Source organism: Adiantum capillus-veneris, chromosome 20 (genome assembly GCF_014529385.1).
Source record: "Adiantum capillus-veneris isolate H3 chromosome 20, ASM1452938v2, whole genome shotgun sequence".
Lineage (NCBI taxonomy): Eukaryota > Viridiplantae > Streptophyta > Polypodiopsida > Polypodiales > Pteridaceae > Adiantum > Adiantum capillus-veneris.
Genome location: NC_140950.1, coordinates 69,224,190 through 69,246,428, shown reverse-complemented (window position 1 = coordinate 69,246,428; position 22,239 = coordinate 69,224,190). Strand labels below are relative to the sequence as shown.

Sequence of the window (22,239 nt, the reverse complement as noted above, 5' to 3'; positions counted from 1 at the left end):
CCTATGAGACCAAACTGATACAATCCTGGCTAATAGTGTCTGGGTACAAAATAAAATGAAGTAAAATAAAAGCTAAAATGAACATCAATGTCCGAGGATGTCCGGCATGACACAAAGAGAGAGAGAGAGAGAGAGAGCACTCAGAAACACACCATCTTGCTCTAGTTATCAAACCAAATAAATCACCCTCCACATTCTTGACAAAAAATTATTAAGAGGCTTAACTTTGTATTCAGACGTAGTCCAGTACAGCAGTACTATGGACAAAGTATAAGCAGACTTTCAGAAAGCTGACAGCGGGATAGACCGAATAGAACAAATACATCCAACAAAAACAATCATTGAGGGGAGGGGGCAAGACTAGTCCATCTTCAACAGCAACAGAGAACCCGGAAAGATCATAGCTTGCTTATCTTTTTCTAGGAACCTTTGAGGAGTATATGGAAACTCCAAGCAAAAAGGAGGAATCCACGCTAGCATTCATCGCCCCTCCTTCTAATCAGGTGTTCTCTCTGATACCCGATGCTTTCACAAAGCACAGCCATGCTCATGGACTAACTGCATTCCCCACAAATTTGATAAATGCTCAACATAAATGCATATATTCCATTTATTTGTATAGACAAACAACCTCGCATGCAATAAATGGTCGAAAATGCTCAAACAGAACAATCAACTTTTACGCACCAAGGGGGGGGGTGAGGAAAAGCAAAATAAAATCTACACGTTCTCCTCTGCTGACAATGTAACCCCAGAATCTGCTTTTGGTGCAACGTTCAACCGTTCCTCCAGAGCTCGAGCCCCACGTTCCCTAGTCAAATTCCATATCTCAAATTTTATTTAGTAAATTTCTACGCTGAGTTAAACAAAAAAAATATCGGTTACCTCCTCCTCGAAGCATCAAAGGCATCAGAGCCAGGAAGGGGAACTCCCCCCAGCACATGGCCAGAACCTTCGGACTCCCGATTAGATACCCTCCCACAAAAGAGCTTTTCACATATCAAACAGATGGGATTCACGATCGGCCTGCAAGGAGCGAAAGAAATAAACAAACACTTCAAGTGGTGGCTCCTTCAAGATGAAACATGCTCTCCTTCTGAGAACATGCCTTAGGATTTCAGGGAAGAAGGTTGCAAATGAGAATTCCCCACTAAGGTCTCCCTTGTGATTGGAGTCGGTATGTCTTTGATAAAACCGCAAATATAGCCAGCTACTGTAGGTCCCAAAGATGACGAATGGTAGAAATGACATGGCATCTGCTGCCAAAGCCCCCAGAAGTGTCGTAAAGAGAACAAAGATTGAGGGAACCCACTGCATCACAAACATCCCAACTGCCATGATACAAATGAAGAATACAACCATGACTCAATATAAGCTCAGTTATAAAGCTGGAAAGGCCCCAAACGCACGTCAAAATTCTTTGTATGAGATACAAGCTCTTGATATGATTATCACAATCTTGCAAGGCCTACCCTTACACTACCTAGCCTTGCTCTCGTATGTTTCAGCATACCTTTGCTCGTAACTTGAGCACTGTAACCTCTTGATCGGGCATCAACTGCTTGACGGAAACGAGAAACCCGGCAAGCACTCCATGAAAGCCTGACAGAGGTTTATACCTGTGGCCGTCCAAGAAGTTCACTTAAAGCATTCGTTGCAAAAGTAACCATGTGCAACCAAATTGACAACAAAGAAGTTGAACTCTTACAGATAATTCTCTTCTCTGGTGGCGAAGTACAGCGTAATTGAGAGTAAAAAGGTGCTCACCAAAGTCCAGAAATTCACCAGCACCACAAACTTGAAAAATTCTCGTGAACCCCAGATTGGTTCAAGGACCTTCCCACCAAAGAGGATTCCAAGAACACTGACAATCAACTGCCATCCATGAGTAAGTTTGTGAGATGAGTACACTTATCAGCAAGTGCGACAACTCTATCTTCTCTGACTTAAGCCACAGACAAAGTTTTGAATTGGAGACTCTCATTCATTCACTTACACAAGCGAGACCATGTTTAGAACTTCGTGACTCACTCACACAGATGAGACCATGAAGACTGACTCGCTGTATTATGGCGGCCTTCTTTTTAAATAGAGGCCAAAGAGTTACAATCGAAGAGTCAAACCCTTTGGTAGGGTCATGACCTATAGTTGTCTCTTTTATGAAGACCTGTAACCTTTCAAATAGATCTTACCTTCAAGAAGATGTATCTTTTCAAATGGATATCCAGAAAATATCTTTTCACAAATCGTGATGGCAAGATATCAAACCAACTGTATCTAAGCAAGTACAATTCACTCCTGTGCTTATATTCTTGGCATATGTAACGCCCACAAGGTCAGACAGATGAACCGGAGAAACATTGAAATGCAAATGACAGAAACTGAATTGTACGCAAAACTTGTCAAAGAAAAGACGTTCTACTTTATAATAACAAAAAAAGAGGAAAAAGCGTTAGCAAAGCAAATGAGAACGTTTTTCTTGCAGGAAATAGGGCTGAGTTTCTATTATTTGAAAGCCCCTTGAGGATGTTTCAAAATGGGCTTGTACTCAGAAGCAAGTACAAACTGTATTATGAAGAGCAAGCCCATAGGCCATAGTTACCAGGAAACTCCGTTTCGGGATCGGATTGGAAACTCCATTTCAAAAGTCCCCCGCTTCTCGTTTCTGTTTTTTCGTTTCTTGGGGAGTTCTATACACAATATACCTATAAAAAGCCATTTCTAAACCAATCCAATAAAATGAGCAAGCCGTTTCCGTCTTTGATGGCCTTGCCGGTCTCGTTCCGTTTCCTGTTCCGATACCCATGAATGCCGTTACAACTGAGCCTGGAAATAATAAAAACCGAACAGCCGGGCCTCAAGGACCAGTGCGGGAAACATTGAAAAAAGGCGAAGGCAAAAACCTCTCCTAAACAGACTGAAAAGTGCCTGGCCACCTGGAAATTCCAGCAGATTGTGAAAGATTGGCACCTCAAACTATCCGCACAATATTCTCAACAATCCCAAAGGTAGAGGTAACAAAAAGAGGGAGTGGTCAGTGACATTTAGCCACAATCTGGGCAGAAACCTCCAATCAGTGCCAACTACAACCGCTAATACCAGCAAAGATATACGATATACATCTGAGGACGAGGATGCACGTGAAGGAGAAACCAGGACTCTGCCAACAAAATCATTTACTATAACTTTCTTGGCGCATACCAAGGACAACAGGTGGAGGTGGTCTAATCCTACACGCACATCTGAGTGATGTTTGCTATCTAGACGAGAAGGTAGTGTCACAAACTGCTCACGTGTCAAGCCACTGAAGATCCGACTAGGTTAGGGCTCCCCGAGCCTAACCCTAGCCAACCTGCGGATCCCGGCCAAAGGGCCTAAACCCTAGAAGCAGCAAAAGAAGAAGAAGTTCTCACCAACTTTCAGTTCCTCGTCAAGAGGTTGGGACCCTATCCGATGGGGCCCAAAATATTAAAGCAAGACCCACACACACTCAAAAAGTTTTCGTATCCAGCTAATGACGCGGCAGGACTGTACGGACGACCCGTAAATCGCGTTGACGGGCCGATGATGTGGTAGCTAAACATTTTGCGTTGCTGGCTGCTGATGTGACAGCTGTACAGAATTTGCCTTGGCAGCTTTTGGACCAGATGCTTTTAGTTTGATGCTTTTCACTGTAAACTGCTTTTCAGACCAAATATCACCATAGGGCTCACTCTCTAGCATCCTACAGCATGGAAGGTGCAGAGAAGTGTTGCCTGAGTTGTACTGAGTTGTAGCAATATAAAGAAATACAAAAAGGGGCGCCAGAGTTTGGGGCGAGTGCTCTATTGGGGTGGAACTCTGCCACTCTGTGTCTTGTGTTGTGCATCTTATTGAAGCGCTTAAAAGTTTGTTCCGTCTATTATTTTCCGTTGGCACGTGGTGCCCTCCCGTTACAGGCAGATCGTATGAGAGTGTCACAAGTGATGATGTGGCTTGCCTGTACCGAAACAAAAGAGAATTGTGACTTGGTTGATGTACATTAGCTTAAAATTGTGCATTTGACACATCATGCATCGCTTGAGGCTTCCTTGCATAATGAGAATTGACAGAGAGAGGATCCCTCTATAGTCATATCCAGTCTTGGCCTTTTCTTTTATTCTAGTAGATGTGTACGCTCTCACATTTTGCCACCTATTGCTTCATAGCAAGCCAAATATCCTTGGGCTAGATCCATTCTTAGCTCTAGAGCCATATTATCAATGCCGCAATCCATGTATGACTCTTGCCTTCTTCATTACAATACACTTTTGTGTCTGTGAATCCTTATTTAAGCGCTTCAATTGTCGCTCCATTGCCTCAAGAAGCTTTCGCGTACTAAGAGTTAAACTAAGAGGATTGAAGCTTCATTGTTCAGCACTGGTGCTTTCTCTTCAACATGCTCCCTTTCTTTATTCCCTTCACTTTTAGCATTGGAATGACTATGCCGTGTAGTATGCACTCTGATTTTTTACTTGTATCATGAAAGGCCACCATGGATAGCCAAAGAAGACAAGCTTCTTCTTCAAATGTGGGAGGAAGACAACAAAGCTGAAAGAAATCAAGGCACAAAATGAATCCAAAATTTACATGGGAGAAATGCACATAGTATCACATGCAACACAATGCCAAACTTCCATACCGATGCAAGTGAAACATGAATGTTCTAAGCAAGTGAATGTCGATGATGATTCTTGAAACCCTTTGTTTCTCCCCTATACTCTCTCAAGTGGCCACATTCTTCTCCATCTGCTCACAATTGTCTTCCAAACACAGAAGCTACAATCTTTCCAAGCACGTAAGATGTGAGAATGCTACATAAGAGTAGGTTAAAACAAGCCTTCATTATCAAATCTCTTGGATAGCTAAATCTTCGATCCAAATGCAATTCTTTACGATGAAAGTCTTTGGTTGCCGACATAGGTTGATGAGAGAGCTTCCCATGATCTATAGCAAAGAGGGATAGTCGAAATTGAGAGAGAAGCACTGAATAACTGAGAATTAAGCAAGCTAATGGACTGTCCTAAAGAAAAACGACCAAAAGGTCACGTAGAATAATGAAAATAGGCTTCTCCAAGGTAGATACAGCCATGGAAAGCTTCAAAGTGTAGAAGAATGCTGCAAATTCTGAGAGTTAAACCCAAAACTCCCCAATAGCTCAATCTCGCAAATCATCTTATGAGTCATTTGAGACTTGGCACACGTCAAATTCTCATTTTAGTCAAAAGCCTTCGATTTTAGGCCTTGACATAAAGTATTATATACCTTCGTAAATTTAAAATAGTTTGAACTCACGAATTATAAGAGGGGATAAACACTCACAAAACTACAAAAGCAAGGGACACAAGAAAACAAGAGGGAGAAAAAAAAAATAGGCCTTGACATAAAGTATTATATACCTTCGTAAGTTCAGAATAGTTTGAACTCACGAATTATAAGAGGGGATAAAACATTCACAAAACTACAAAAGCAAGGGACACAAGAAAACAAGGAGGGAAAAAAAAAAACACTAAATCGCTTTATTTGCTACTAAACAAAACTAGATAAAACAAACCATTATTCACTTAAAAATGTTTTTAGAAAAGACATACGCAAAATAAGTTGAAGCAACTTACTTGGCTAAAACTTGAAACAAGTACTCAACTAATGTCTGTTCAATAAGACAAGTCTCTCATGTCTATACTAAAAGACCTTCCTTAATTGGTCATTATTATGAGGATGCAACAACTCGTTGTTGATAGAATATTCCGTTTTTCTAAGCTTTCAAGGGTGATTTATGGTCAAATACATGTATGATTTTGTAATGTAACTTTTTTAATGTACCCACATATGGTATGATCCATACGTACCGATTTCTATATTGCAAGGCTGTAAAATATGATTCGATCCATGTGTTGTACATATCCTACCTTGATCACAATAAACTAGTTTTTAAGTTTAAGGCTCTATACATAATTTAGGTCACCCAAGGTTCAAATCCGAAGATTTCCTCACCCCGGCAAGGGGTATACTTGTCACTTGATCTTGCGCAACAAAAAACGAGTTAGCAAACAGCACACATAATAGTTTTGGACAAGCTCCCCATTGTCAAAACTATTCTCTACAATCAAGCAAGAAAATATATATACCTAGATGAATCTGGAAGAATGCTAAGATTCACCTTAAAGGAAAGTGCAAGGTATAAATTTATGGCGCAACAAAAAACGGGTTAGCAAACAACACACAAATATATATACCTAGATGAATCTAGAAGAATGCTAAGATTCACCTTAAAGGAAAGTGCTAAGTATCACTTCAAAGGAAAGTGTAAGGTATAAATTCATGGTAATGGATATCCACAAGTCAATATAACCATCAGCTCCATCATATTACTACCGCATGCCAACTAACATCATCACTGCCCATTAATGGGTGTGGAGCTAGTACTAATATATGCTCCCACACAACACATGCAAGAAAACATTATGCAAAAGCATCCCGGCTAACATTGTGAGTGCCTATTAATGGGTGTGGAGCTAGTACTAATATATGCTCCCACACCACACATGCAAGAAAACATCGTTGCATTGCAAGCAAAAAATATGCTTGCAATGCAACATCCGCATGGATAGTCTCTGTTTATGAGCCTGTGACTTAAGAATGTTATCGCGCAAGTGATGGTATCTGACCCCGCAAAAAAGCTAGCCCAAAGGCATTTCCCAGAATGCACTTGCGAGCACACAAAGTCAAATCCATTATTCTATGCATGAACTCAAGGTCCAAGACCCAATGGAGCTTAGTTAAAAAACGCTTCGAATGAGGTGGCAAATGTCACCAGCATGTGACTACTATCTATCCTTTTTGTTGATTTCTTTTTTATTATCTATTTACTTTCACTTTTTGGAAACACCCCTCGGGAAATCGCCCTGCATTGCATAGCTAGTGTGAAACTGTCCAGAGGGAGTCCAGGCCTGAGGGCAAGAGAGCACTAAGGTTGGACAAAGACTATGGTTAGCCAAAGTGGGGTCATTGACTAGCCAAAGTGGAATCCTTTGCTACGGAGGCTACATTTCAGTTCTGGATGTGACCGCAGTGTACAAAGAGGGTCGGATGACCTAGAAAGATACAATGGCAGCATCTCCTAAAATTTAGGGCACTGCTATTTTGGGACCTGAAAATGTGTTGGCGTCATTACCTTCGGAATGACAAGGGGAACATTTTCTTGCTCTGCTGCAAAGTCAACTGACGCACCAATTGAGATATTTTTAGCTGGGAATGCCCAAAGTCGGAAAATGTGCCATGTGGCACTCTGTGAGCATTCTCCTACTCCTGGCCAGAGAGGGGGTGCCTAAAATGAGAGAGAAGGCTGATTTTCAGAATTTGTCACAGGTTAAAAGCTATGGAGTGCTTGCTTTCCCTCTTATGCACAGTGCGGTGCCAGAAGTGATGCCCTGCACGCTACGCACTGCCCTCTCTCTCCCCTTTGGCAGTATGTTATGCCCCACTAGTGGGCTTTTCATTTGACCAATGTACAGTTGTGTGGGTTCATGCGCGATTGCCGAGGCAAGAGCCTCTTGCACAGGTACTGGATTAGCTAGCGGCTAATCCCCCGCAGGTACAGGTGATTCGGAGAGGTTTCATGCTCGAAATCTCGTCCGATTCAAAGGGCAAGTAGCCCTACAGGTGCGGGAGTTCGAGGACTTGCTACGGATGCAACCGGCACGCAAAACGGAGCCCGAAACAGTGAATTACAGCCTGCTGCGTATTTTTGCAGGTTTAGGGTTTTGGCCCTAATACCCCCAGGAGGTTCGGGGACGCAAGGGGACCGCTGTACATGCGATCTGGCGCATTTTCAGGGCTGAAAACAGAGAATTTAGCGTGCTGCAGATTCTCGCCAGGTTTTGCAAAGTGCCCGTATGCGTAGGAAAAGTCGGTCAATGCGTGGGAATACTGACTGTGAAGGGTCCTAGTACAGTTATGCTGCCGAAATCAGGCCGGAACAGTTGAAATTCAGCCAAGTTTGTGCGGGGCAGCTTGTAGGGATCCACAGCATTTATTCCCTCTTTTAAACAATAAGGAAATACCGAAAGGGGCGCCTAAGTTAGGGGCCAACCTGGTGTTGGTCTTCTCATACAGGTGCATTCTAGCATCTGTATCCCATTCCCCTCTCTTGTGTCACTATAGCGCAGGTATAATAGACGACTAATAATGGGTGAAAGCTAAATCAAGGTTTGAAGTAAATCTACCGCCCTTTTTGGATTGAACAGGCCGGTTACATGGTTCCATCGACGGGATTAAATCACTTTTTCCCATAGAAGTGAGCCTTGGTCAGTTTTGGGCTTGAAGACACAGTGGATCATAGACCAGACACAGGGAATTGTAATTATGGCTGACAGACCAGATGATGTGACTGAAGAGGTTTCCTCTTCACAGGGTCAACAGACACATGAAGTGGGTGAGTCCTCAAGACCACCACAGACGGATGATGATATATTCAAGACCCAGTTGGCTACTGCTGTGGCTATGTTCACACAAGTAATGCAGAAGCCGAGGTTTTTAGCCTTTCTGCAACCTCCTGTTCCGTCTCAACAAGTTGGGTCACTGGATCATATTCAAAAGCCTGTTAAGGCTCGAGCACAGGTGATTCATACCGCACAGTCAATGGAAACACCTGTACACTTAACGGAGAACATGCAGTCTCCACAACTTGTGCCTAAGGTGCAAGAACAGGTGGCTGAGATGCCAGTCTTTCAGGCTGTACCAGTTCAGCCCGCCACCTTTCAGCAGCCTATAGCTGGTTCTAATGGGCAGGGAAGCAACCTACAGGCTATGCAACAGGTCTTCCCACCACCTTCAGTACACCCTGGCTATTTTAGAGGTGGATCGGTATTCCACAGCATGGCTGGTCATGCACCTGGAAATCAATTTTACACCCAGGAACAGTGTTTGGGGGTGCTCAAACGATGATGCCTAACCCCATGTATGGTGTCACGGGCATGCTACCAGGGTTTCAAAGCACTCAGGGCCAATTTGGGATGCCACAGGCAAATTTTGGTATGGCTGGAATTACAAATCAGCACCCAAATATGGCATTTCCAGGTCAAGTTAATAGCGGCCAAGGAACATAGATGAACCCTAACAGTGTTCCCATGTTTCAGTCACTTCCATATGACAATTTAACGCCGCTGGAGAGGCCAGCTGCATACAACGAAGGTGGCAAAGGTGTGTCTTTCACGACCTTTACAAGGTTTGATGACAGGAAGAAGGCTCTCTCATTCCTCGAGCAGTTTGACAAGGCCTATGCAAGGGGAAACTTTACAGAGGCTTCAAAGGTCCGCAAGGCGACCACTTTCTTGACAGGGAATGTGGGACAATGGTGGACAACTTTATTGCTTCAAGGGCAAGCTCGGTCCACATGGATTTACTTCAAGCAGATTTTTGCAGCAGCATGGTTATCTGATGACTTTGAAGCAGATGTCATGACAAAATGGCACCAGCTTAATGCTGCCACTTGCAGGAATCTGGATGATTACAATACTTCCAGTAACTTCCTATAGGTTTGTGACATTGACAGAACAGATTGAAAAATACTGTTGTGGCCTACCTAAAGGATTGAGAAAGTACTGTACGAAGACAAAAGTCACTACTTTGACGCAGCTCATCGAGGTAGCAAACACTGGCAATGGTTTGCTCAAGGGAGAAGATTGTGAATTTAACACTGGCATCAAGGCAGGATCAGGCAAGAAAAATTCAGCCAAGAAGCACGTTCCCAATGAGGCTCCTAAAGGGACTCAGGAGTCAGCCAACGCAGGGAAAGATAAAGCTACGGCTGAATCAGAAAAGGGACCAGCAAAGAAATGGAAAAGACGTTTTCCTCGCAAGTCAGAAGAGCAAAAGAAGGTCCTAAGGACAGAGAACAAATGCTTTATATGTGAGCAGCCTGGCCACATTGCTTACAATTGTCCTACAAAGAAAAGGCCAGCTGATTCTGATGACAAGGAAGACAAGAAAGGAAAGAAGCCCAAGGCTGGTCTAGTGCCAGATATGGTGGGAGACAAGCCAAATTCAGATGCAAGTGAGCTTTGTAGAGCATGGGGAAAGGTCAGGGATCAAACAGTGCTTATCTTCTTTGACCCAGGTACCAAAGCCAACTTCATTTCCCCAGAATTGGCTTCAAAGTTGGGAATCAGACATGAAGAGATGGGGTATACAGCAGAGGCAGGTTTAGCATGTCCTGGCCATACAGAGGCTGTGACACCCATCATTGGAAAGTTGCGCCTACATATCCAGTCCTATGTAGATGCTGAAGAATTTTACATCATGCCACTGGACGGATGTGATGTGTTGTTAGGTATTCCTTGGTTGTTTCGTTTACAGGGAATCATGGATACCTACAACAAAAAGATCACTGTACAGAGCAAGGGAAAGACTCACATTCTGGATGTAAAGCTTAAAGGGGAGTCTTTTCCCACTGTATCAGCTTCTGCTATTACTTCTGTAATGAAAAAGCATCTTTCTGCGTACTTGGTTTTTGCACGTGAAGTGTCAGATTGTGATGAATCAAATTTATCTGTGCTAGATAAAGAAAGGTCAATGTTTTTACAACAGTATAGTGACTCTTTTTCCGATTCATTACCGTCTCAATTACCACGAGAGAGACCCGAGGACCATGCGATAGATTTGGTGCCAGGCATTTGCCCACCAAATAAGCCTCCGTACAGGGTTAGTGCGACTCAGCAGAAAGAGATAATGGGCCAAGCACAGGAGCTGTTAGAAAAGGGGCTGATTCAACCCAGTTCATCTCCATTTTGTTCTCCAGTGTTGTTGGTGCAGAAAAAGGATGGCTCATGGCGTATGTGCATAGACTACTGTGCACTGAACAAGAATACCATCAAGAATAGGTTCCCTATACCTAGAATTGATGATATTATGGACAAATTAGGAGCAGCTATGTTTAGCAGGATAGATCTAAAGAGTGGGTACCATCAAATCCGCATTAGATCAGAGGATGTGCACAAGACTGCTTTTAGAACGACGTTTGGCCTCTACGAATTTTTAGTGATGCCCTTTGGTCTCACAAATGCTCCTGCTACGTTTAATAGGATGATGGACAGAATTTTCCGTCCACACCAGCAGAATTGATGATATTATGGACAAATTAGAAGGAGCAGCTATGTTTAGCAAGATAGATCTAAAGAGTGGGTACCATCAGATCCGCATTAGATCAGAGGATGTGCACAAGACTGCTTTTAGAACGACGTTTGGCCTCTACGAATTTTTAGTGATACCCTTTGGTCTCACAAATGCTCCTGCTACGTTCAATAGGATGATGGACAGAATTTTCCGTCCACACCAGCAGTTTGTTGGTACATTCTTTGATGACATGATAGTCTACTCAAAGAATGAAGAGGAGCATAGGCATCACTTGGCCATCGTGTTTAAAGACTTACGCAGTCATAGGTTGCTCATCAATGCAAAGAAAAGTGAATTTTTTCTGGAAGAGATTCATTTTCTCGGACACATTGTCTCAAAGGATGGTGTCAGAATGGATCCTGCAAAAGTTGAAGCGATCAAGTCATGGCCGGATTTGAAGACGGTGCATGATGTCCGAAGCTTCTTGGGACTATGCTCCTATTACAGAAGGTTTATCCGAAATTTCGCTGAGATTGCTTCACCTTTACATGCTCTTCAAAAGAAGGCAGTCACCTTTAGATGGACACAGAAAGAGATTTCAGCTTTTAATCTCTTAAAGGAAAAGATGACTTCAGATCCAGTCATTGTGTTGCCAGATCTTAGGAAGTCATTTGTGGTCGAGTGTGACGCCTGTGGTAGTAGCATTGGTGCAATGCTAATGCAAGATGGCAGGGTAGTAGCCTATGAGAGCAGAATTTTGCAAGGGCCAGAGATGACCATGCAGGTCTATGAGAAAGAGTTACTGGCTGTGATTCATGCGCTCTTCAGTTGGAAACACTACCTGCTAGGTGCAAATTTCGTTGTCCAAACAGACCATCAGACCTTGCGATACTTCTTGACACAGACAAAGTTATCTGAGAAGCATATGCGATGGGCAAATATCTTGTCCATGTTTCATTTTCAGATTGTGCATGTGGAAGGCAAGAAGAACGTTGTGGCTGATGCCTTGTCTAGGAAGCCACAAATTTCAGCTGTGTCAATTCCTTATCATCATGAACTTGATGATATGAGAGAACAGTATGCAAATGATGAAGATTTTGCAAGGGTCTTCGAGCAGCTAATGGATGGACAACGTCATGAACACTATCTTCTTAAAGACGGGTTCATGATGATGCATGGCAGATTGTGTGTCACAAAGCCATTGCGACGCAAAGTTATGGAAGAGAGTCATGTCCCACCGTATGCAGGGCATCGTGGCATCGATGCTACAATTAAAGCGGTTGAGACATTCTTCTATTGGCCTACATTGAGAAGAGATGTGGATGCCTTTGTGCGAGAATGCCTAATATGCCAAAAGGTCAAGTTTGACAGGCAAAAGGCACCAGGGTTATTGCAACCACTACCTATTCCAGATAAACCATAGGGAAAGTATTGCTATGGATTTTATCTTTGATCTTCCGCGAACGCAGACACGAAATGATGGTATTTGGACCATTATTTGCAGATTCAGCAAACAGGCTCATTTCATTCCTGTCAGGAAGAAGATAAAGCTAGATCAGATGGCACGCTTGTTTATGAGCAATATTTTCAAGTATCATGGCATGCCACAGTCGATTGTTAGCGACCGTGATCCACGCATGACAAGTTTGTTCTGGAGAGGCTTATTTGAGAATATGGGCACCACGCTCAAATTCTCTTCGTCATTTCATCCTCAAACAGATGGGCAGTCAGAAGAGGCAAATTCTACTGTCCTAGATCTGCTGAAGTGTTATGTGTCAGAGCATAAAGGAAAGTGGGAGCAGTATTTGCCATTGTTGCAGTATGCATACAATAATACAGTGCATTCATCAACTGGCAAGGCACCTTTTGAGATAGTTGAAGGTGGCAAGAAAGTTCCTCTAATACTGCATACAAAGGACAAGATATTTGAAGCAGATAAATATGTTCAGGACATGGATGAAATGTACAAGAAGGTCAAAGTGGCCTTAGAAAAGACTCGGGCAAAGCAAAAGAAAGCAACTGATCGTCACCGTCGTGAAGTGGTATATTCACTTGGTGATTGGGTGCTTTTACGCTTTGAAAAGGCAAGGTTAAAGAAGATGAAGGGCAAGGAAAGACTATTTCCAAAGCTCAGCATGCGTTACTATGGGCCTTTTCAAGTGTGCGACATAATCAGTGATGTTGCATATAGGCTGAAATTGCCTGACAGTTGGAAGATTCACAATGCGTTTCATGTGAGTCTTCTCAGACCCTATGTGGGTGATGTGCCAGAAGATATGCCAGCTGAAGATCAGCCGGAAGTCGAGGAACTTGACGAGATCTTGGTCCCTGAACAGATTTTGGCACACAAAGAAAGGAAAGTGAAAGGCAAGGTTGCTAGGCATTACTTGGTAAAGTTCAGAAACTATCCACCAATGGATGCTAAGTGGACGGAAGAAGGTGAACTTGCAGAGTCACCAACTGTGTTATCACTTTACCTTGAAGCCTTCGGTTTGCAACCTACCTTGACCCCTTGAGTTTCAAAGCTACATGGATTGTCAGTGTGACAATGGCTTCTGAAACAAATGATGTACATGGTATTTAAAGTGAGCTCAAATGAAATACCTGTTACATGAATGTTAAGAGCTGTACAGATTGTCAGTTTGGCAATTGCTCTTATGGAATGTCCAAAAGTTTGGTTAGTGCTATAGAAGTGAGTATTTCTTGTCAGTTTGTCAAGGATACAGTGATTGCTTCTATTAAAGAGTACATGTGTAACTGCATTCTTAAACTGTCGGTTTGGGTATACTCGATAGTGTTACGGGATCCAACGTGTACTATAAGACAGTGGCAAAATGTGCAGCTACCATTTTGTCATTGGAAAGTTAGTGACTCAAAGCAATGGCAGAGTGCGAAGATACCACTATGTCATTGGGACAGGGTTCACACGCAGGCAATACATGAGTCGACGAGGTGTTGAATACACCAGGGTTAACAATGAGCATGTATGTGTCATATATGTGTCGACAGGTGTTGAATACATCAGTGTTGACAATAAGCATGTACGACATAGATGTAAACAAGGACGTTTGAGATTTCAAGAGGGGGGTATGTCACCAGCGTGTGACTACTATCTATCCTTTTTGTTGATTTCTTTCTTATTATCTATTTACTTTCACTTTTTGGAAACACCCCTCGAGAAATCTAACTGCCCTGCATTGCATAGCTAGTGTGGAACTGTCCAGAGGGAGTCCAGGCCTGAGGGCAAGAGAGCACTAAGGTTGGACAAAGACTATGGTTAGCCAAAGTGGGGTCATTGACTAGCCAAAGTGGAATCCTTTGCTACAGAGGCTACATTTCAGTTCTGGATGTGGCCGCAGTGTACAAAGAGGGTCGGATGACCTAGGAAGATACAATGGCAACATCTCCTAAAATTTAGGGAACTGCTATTTTGGGACCTGAAAATGTGTTGGCGTCATTACCTTCGGAATGACAAGGGGAACATTTTCTTGCTCTGCTGCAAAGTCAACTGACGCACCAATTGAGATATTTTTAGCTGGGAATGCCCAAAGTCGGAAAATGTGCCATGTGGCACTCTGTGAGCATTCTCCTACTCCTCGCCAGAGAGGGGGTGCCTAAAATGAGAGAGAAGGCTGATTTTCAGAATTTGTCACAGGTTAAGAGCTATGGAGTGCTTGCTTTCCCTCTTATGCACAGTGCGGTGCCAGGAGTGATGCCCTGCACGCTACGCACTGCCCTCTCTCTCCCCTTTGGTAGTATGTTATGCCCCACTAGTGGGCTTTTCATTTGACCAATGTACAGTTGTGGGTTCATGCACGATTGCCGAGGCAAGAGCCTCTTGCACAAGTACTGGATTAGCTAGCGGCTAATCCCCCGCAGGTACAGGTGATTCGGAGAGGTTTCATGCTCGAAATCTCGTCCGATTCAAAGGGCAAGTAGCCCTACACGTGCGGGAGCTCGAGGACTTGCTACGGATGCGACCGGCACGCGAAACGGAGCCCGAAACAGTGAATTACAGCCTGCTGTGTATTTTTGCAGGTTTAGGGTTTTGGCCCTAAACGGACCCTAATACCCCCAGGAGGTTCGGGGACGCAAGGGAACCGCTGTACAGGCGATCTGGCGCATTTTCAGGGCTGAAAACAGAGAATTCAGGGTGCTGCAGATTCTCGCCAGGTTTTGCAAAGTGCCCGTATGCGTCGGAAAAGTCAGTCAATGCGTGGGAATACTGACTGTGAAGGGTCCTAGTACAGTTATGCTGCCGAAATCAGGCCGGAACAGTTGAAATTCAGCCAAGTTTGTGCGGGGCAGCTTGTAGGGATCCACAGCATTTATTCCCTCTTTTAAACAATAAAGAAATACCGAAAGGGGCGCCTAAGTTAGGGGCCAACCTGGTGCCGGTCTTCTCATACAGGTGCATTCTAGCATCTGTATCCCATTCCCCTCTCTTGTGTCACTATAGCGCAGGTATAATAGACGACTAATAATGGGTGAAAGCTAAATCAAGGTTTGAAGTAAAGTCTACCGCCCTTTTTGGATTGAACAGGCCGGTTACAGCAAATTGTGAGGCGTCTTGATTTGATTTTGCTCGATGCAAACATTGTGTGTAAACCACAAAGACGGATGTCACAGACGTCGGCCAGAGATGTGTGCAAATAAGATGGCAAAAGTGGATTGGCTGGCTGCTATGTCTGTCACACCACAAAGCCATCCAGCTTGACCCCTTCGCCCGTCATCAGCCTGTAGCGAACGGGAACAAAATTCTACACGCGAGTTTTAGCCAGAGGAGTTGAACTATGCACATCACAGGAGACGGGCTGCACCTTCTCCATCAAGCTACGCCTCATTGGTGCTCACATATGCGAAAATTTATTTATGTTTGACCGTCCACTGTGTGTAACAATACATGCACCCAAACATGCCCTTGTTGAGCCTGTTCGGTGCGCATGTGTGACACGGGCCTAACTTATTGAGCAGTCAAAGCATAGTTACCCAGAACGCGGAACGGGAACGACGACGGGATCCCCCGCGGAACGGGGGAACGGCTAGGGGTCCAGAACGGGAACGGCGCGGAACGGGAGGTATAAGAAACACCCAAATAGTGCATTTTTTACCTCCTCGTGTTTAAATACAAGGAGTATTGGAGTGCTTTGACTCTAATACTCACAAAAAACTCGTTTCGAAGACCATTCAACCTTGCTATGACTAGATGATGAGAGAGAGAGAGAGAGAGAGAGAGAGAGAGAGAGGGAGAGAGATTTGAGAGAGTGAGAGGGAGAGGGAGAGATTTGAGAGAGTGGGAGGGAGAGGAAGAGAGCTTGAAGGCTTGAAGCCTTGAGCCTTGAGAGAGTGAGTCTTGAGAGGGAGAGATCTTGAGAGTGAGAGAGGGAGAGAGCTTGAGCCTTGAGGATTAGCTTGTGGAGAGAAAGGGGGAGGGGGGTGCATTTTATGAGTCCTTGAGGCCTTGCACACTTCAAAAAGAAGCCCAAACATTTACTTCAACTTTTTCAATTTTTGCCAAATTTGTTTGTAGCCGTTGGCCTTTCCAGGGGCATTCTGGAACGTTCCGGGGCGTTCTGGAACGTTCCGGAACGGCCGTTCCGGTTTGCACTGGCCACTGTTCCGGGACGTTTCGGAACGTTCAGGAAGGGAACTGCCCCTCGGAACACCGGAACGGGGGCTAGGGGGCGTTCCCCGGTAACTCTGAGTCAAAGGGTAACAATGTTAAGAGTTTCATATTTTGTCCAGTGGTGGCTCCAATATCTCCTAGTGAAGACTGTTTTGTGATTGTGTCGAGCCGTGTTTAAAGTAGACATACTCTTTCCAGCCGTACGAGCCATGTATGTGCTCACCCGGTAGGCTATCAAGAGATATGATCCCTGTTCCTAGGGTTTTCCGAGGTCAAAGTCTCGGTTTAACTACAATTTTCCATTGTGTTACCTAACAGAATTAACTATTACAATTAGTCGACTTTTTATAAGTTTATCATTATTTTTAGTGATGTGGCACATTTAATAAAGGGCGTCTCCATTTATCTTGGTCGTGGGGTATTCCTTGTTAGTTGGGTCGATGAGGGGAGTCCCTATATAGGGACCCCTCCCCCCCCTTGTATATTCATTTGAAGTGTTGAGAAAATTCAGCCAACATTTTGGAGCACCCTCTCTCTAGCATTTTTCTAGTGTTCTCATCGCTCTCTCTCTAGCATTTCTTGTTGTACGATAGCTGATCTAAGTCTCTCTTCTTCATCAATCCCTCTTCACCTCTCTCTAAGCATCTTTTGTGTCACAAAACGGGAGCGTACACGAGCACTTAGAAATCTGAAAAATAATATACTTTGCAAAAGGGAGAGAAGGGAGAAGATCGACACAGTATTGGGGACCAGAAGATGGGCTAGTCCCCCCCCCCCCCCCCCCCCCCCGTTAAGAGTATTCTTTATTCAGGGAGAATTCTTATACAAGCACGAGAACCCGAGGAAACCCCTCCGTTCTGTAATCTTAGACCCGAAGGTCGTACTCTCCCGTAAAGGGGCTTGGGCACAAAGCCGTTCCTTCCCGTAAGGGACTTTGGCGCAAAGCCGTACTTTCCCGTAAGGGACTTAGGCGTGAAGCCGTTCTTTCCCGTAAGGGACTTAGGCGTAAAGCCGTTCTTCCCGTAAAGGGCCTTCCCGACGGGAGATTCCTGCAAAACAAACCACACAAAGCAACAGTTCTCAATGCGTATCAACACCTTATACCTGTCGCTCCTTGCTCGGAAAAGCGACCTCCGTACTCAATCGTCACACGAACACTTGCCAATTCCGTCGCCACACGTGCTCCAGAATCCCAGCGCTAGCACTCTCTGTTGCTTCCGGCCTTGTGTAAACTGGAACGCTAGCTTACCCTTTTATAGGGTCTCGCACTCGGCGGGAATAGAGCCGAAAAAGCAAGGCCCTGGCACCCTAGAGAGAGGAGAGAGAAGGATCGCTGCAGCTGGCGCTTTTTAGAGAGAGGAGCGAGAGAGAGAGATCACAGATTTCAGCCCCCTGCGTAGCTATTAGCGCTGGTTTTTTAGAGACTTGCTTTATTTTATTAATAAAGGACTGGTCACTTAAAAGTGACCGGCCACTTTATAAAATAAAGTGTGAACCTGTTCAAACTTTAAAAACTCACTCAGTTAGTGAAAACAATGCTATACGAACACATTCCAGGCATCCCCAGGTGCAAGACACGACACAGATGCAATGCAGACACGGAATCCTCGCGGGAAAGCATCTGCCCTCCCGCGATTGTTCCTGCTTTTCGTAAAAAGCTTCATTGAACCCATCTTTATTCTTGTGCTAGCGTTCTTACGCGTATTTTCTTACTCAGTTCGGATTTCCTCATTAGCCTACAGGATGCCCCCTTACTGATGCACCCGTCACCCATCATGTGACACATCAGAGGCACTCGTAACCCGGCCCTTTTCCACCGAACTTACGGAAACTCCTTCGCGATGTTTACCGTCACCCATCAAATGACACATCAGAGTTGTCCGTTCTTGATGGCAGTTCCTGTAGCTACAATCTTTTAACAGTTCCTAGTGTACACAATAAAATATCCTATAAAAGAGATAAATCATTAAAAATAAGAAAATAGTCCAATTAGCAACATCCCTCTGGCTTCTAAACAATTGACCTCAACTGTAGTGCTTGGACATATACCTCCAGTATCTCGGGATAAGCTGCTAATTCCTCCTGCATCATCCACTGAGCATCTAGATTCGAATAGTTCTTAAACTTAACCAAATACTTCCGTGTTATCTTTTAGGATTTGAGAGACCGCTCCTGATGACTTACTATCTGCTCCGGTTGGAGTATTTCTTCTGTTTCCTCAACCTCAGGAGGTTCCTCAGCACTAGGCTGGCTCGGAGGCGGTCCCACATACGGCCAGAGTAAACTGACATGGAAAGCATTATGGATCTTCCAATTAGGCGGTAGCTCTAATCGGAATGTGACATCATTCACTCGCTCAGTGATCTTAAACGGCCCATAATAACGGGTAGAAAGTTTTACCACCTTCCCCTTATGAGACGCTTGTTTCTTAAGTCTTGCCTTCTCAAACTTGAGTAAGACTAACTATCCGACTATTAAGTCTAGATTCCTTCTGTGCTTGTCTGTAGCTTTCTTATGCTTTTCCTGAGAGCGTAGAATAGCTCTCCTAACTTGCCCGTAGGCGGTGTCCAAATCCCGGACAAATTCATCTGCTGCAAAGATCTTATCCTTAGTTAAAAGGATGGGTGGAAGCAAAGGCTTACCATAGAGAATTTCAAAAGGTGCTTTCCCCGTCGATGAGTGTATGGTATTGTTATACGCATACTCGACAAGAGGCAAATATTTCTCCCAGTCATATTGCCGGTCTGACACATAAGCTTTTAACACATCCAATACTGTGGAATTAGCTATCTCACTTTGCCCGTCCGTTTGAGGATGGTAGGCAGATGAAAAATTCAGCTTCGTACCAAGATTATCCATCAAGGCACGCCAAAAATTTCCTGTCATGCGAGGATCTCGATCACTCACAATAGACTTAGGCATTCCATGATGCTTAAAGATCTGTGCTAGAAAGACCCTAGCCATATGATCTGCTTTGATCGTTTTCTTGACTGGTATAAAGTGTGCTTGCTTGCTAAACCTGTCCACAATGGTCCAGATCGCGTCATTTCCAGTCTAAGTTCTAGGGAGGTCCATGATGAAGTCCATGGCAATACTTTCCCAAGGTTCATTAGGCACAGGCAAAGGTTGTAGCAACCCAGGCGTCTTATGCCGATCATACTTCACTTTTTGGCAAACCAAGCATTCCCTGACATATTTATCAATGTCTGCTTTAAGGTTAGGCCAAAAGAAATATCTTTCCATTGCTAAGGTTGTAGGGAGAATACCCCGATGACCCGCATAAGGCGAAGCGTGTGCTTCATCCATGATCTTCTTTCTTAATGGTTCCACCACACATATGGCTTGATGGTGGTAGAGATAACCGTCCCGAATAGAATAGGGAAACTCGTTCTCTCCACGATGTAGCTTTCCCCAAATGGTGGAGAAATCTGGATCATTCGGATACAAATCCGGTAGTGCTTCTAATTCTTGGTGATACACCGAAGTGATAGCGTTCACCCTTGGCCGCCTAGACAATGCGTCCGCGACCACATTCTTACTCCCAGCCGTGTGAAGGATCTGGAAGTGGAACATAGACAAAAAGTTTGCCCATCTCATCTGCTTCTCAGATAGTTTCCTTTGCGTAAGAAAATACCGCAAACTCTGGTGATCAGTCTTGATCACAAAATCCGCTCCTAGAAGATAGTGCTTCCAGTTGGATAAGGTGTGAATCACAGCCGTGAGTTCCTTTTCGTAGATTGATGCATGCAACTCTGCATCCTTAAGCTGTCTGCTTTCATAAGCCACTGCATGGCCTTCTTGGTTTAACACTGCTCCGATGCAATCGCCTGAAGCATCGCAGTGAACCTCAAATGGTTTCCTTATGTCAGGCACTATCAAAATAGGTCCATGGCTTAGCAAGTACTTGAGCCGATCAAAAGCTCCTTGTTGTCTCGATCCCCATCTGAAAGGAATCTTCTCCTTTGTCAAGTCATGAAGTGGTCCTGCTACATGAGCAAATCTTCGATAATACGAACATAATCCCGAGAAACTACGTACATCATGTACCGTAGTGGGAATAGGCCAATCTTCGACCACTCGGATCTTGGCAGGATCCATACTCACTTGATTGTGAGAGACTATATGGCCGAGATAGTGTATCTCAGAGAGAAAGAACTCGTTCTTCTTTGCATTCACATGCAACTCATGCTTTCGCAATTCTTGAAACACTAAGTCCAAGTGCTTCTGATGTTCCTCTTCTGACTTAGAGAAGATGAGTATGTCGTCAAAGAATACTCCCGTAAAAGCTCGATACGGGCTGAAAATGCGGTCCATCATGCGATTGAACGTCACAGGAGCATTGGTCAAGCCGAAAGGCATTACCAAAAATTCATATAGTCCAAAGGTTGTGCGGAAAGCAGTCTTATGGACATCCTCAGGGGCGATCCGTATCTGATGATACCCACTCTTTAAGTCTATGCGACTAAAGACACTTGCACCCTGCAACTTATCAAGTATATCATCAATCCGAGGAATCGGAAAGCGATTCTTGATTGTGATCTTGTTTCAAGACCTATAGTCTATGCACATTCGAAACGTGCCATCTTTCTTCTGCACCAGTAGAACTGGAGAGCAGTAGGGTGAAGCACTTGGCCATACTAACCCTTTCTCTAGAAGCTCGTTGACTTGCTTCAAAATTTCCTCTTGCTGAGCAAGACTTACCCGATAAGGGGGTTGATTGGGAGGCGAGCTACCCGGTATGAGATCTATGCGGTGATCTTCCGGGCGTACCGGAGGGAGTTCATCAGGAAGTGTTTCTGTGAAACAATCTTTGTACTTTTCAATGAATTGAAGACGCTTAATTTCCAGACTAGAGAGAGAGTCCCTACTAGTTTTATCCGTCTCACGTGCAAAAATCAAGTAAGCAGAAACACATTTCTTCATTTCTTTCTTAATGGAGATATGGCTTACAATTGGGAACTGCCAATCTCCTGCATCAACATGAATCTTTATTTTCTTACCCCCATGATCAAAAGTGAGGGTCTTTTCCACATAATCGGGAATAGGTGTCATGTGGAAGTGCCATGGCATACCCAAGATGATATCACATCCCTCGATGGGTGCCATCAAAAATGATTCGCGGTCCTTGTACTCGCCAATCCGAAGATTGAGTTGTCCTTGCACGGGAGTTGCATTGGTTGTCAACCCCTCGAATGCCGATCCAGATGTAACCGGTGTGCCAAGCTGAGCTGGTGTGAGGCACAAACGTTCCGCAGTATCCAGGGAGATGAAGTTATCCGTGGATCTTGGATCATAAAGAATCAGTACTCGCTGGTTGTTCAAAGACCCCCAGCCCTTCAGAAGTTGACGCTTCCCTTTCTCCGTTTCTGTGTTTCCTTGAACATCTGGAATTGAGTTCGAGCTTGGCGGTGCTGGTTCCTTCCTTGCTTTCTCTTGCCTCGTAGAGGCTTGTTCTTGCCGTTGCTGCTTTAGCGGGCAATCCG

General features: G+C 44.3%; 1 protein-coding gene across 2 annotated transcripts in view; it reads right to left on the bottom strand.

The window, feature by feature from the left end:
* Positions 1–208: 208 nt before the first annotated feature.
* LOC147432685 (rhomboid protein-like protein) overlaps positions 209–22,239 on the bottom strand; it is a 57,396-nt gene continuing 35,365 nt past the window's right edge. For both annotated transcript variants that reach the window (XM_086492534.1, XM_086492535.1), the window contains exons 4-9: positions 1,709–1,875; positions 1,514–1,619; positions 1,109–1,311; positions 886–1,026; positions 688–811; positions 209–558 (exon numbers count right to left, since the gene is read on the bottom strand). In XM_086492534.1, the coding sequence (XP_086348660.1) occupies positions 721–811; positions 886–1,026; positions 1,109–1,311; positions 1,514–1,619; positions 1,709–1,875 (708 nt within the window). In that variant the 3' untranslated portion in view covers positions 209–558; positions 688–720. The remainder of the gene's footprint in view (positions 559–687; positions 812–885; positions 1,027–1,108; positions 1,312–1,513; positions 1,620–1,708; positions 1,876–22,239) is intronic.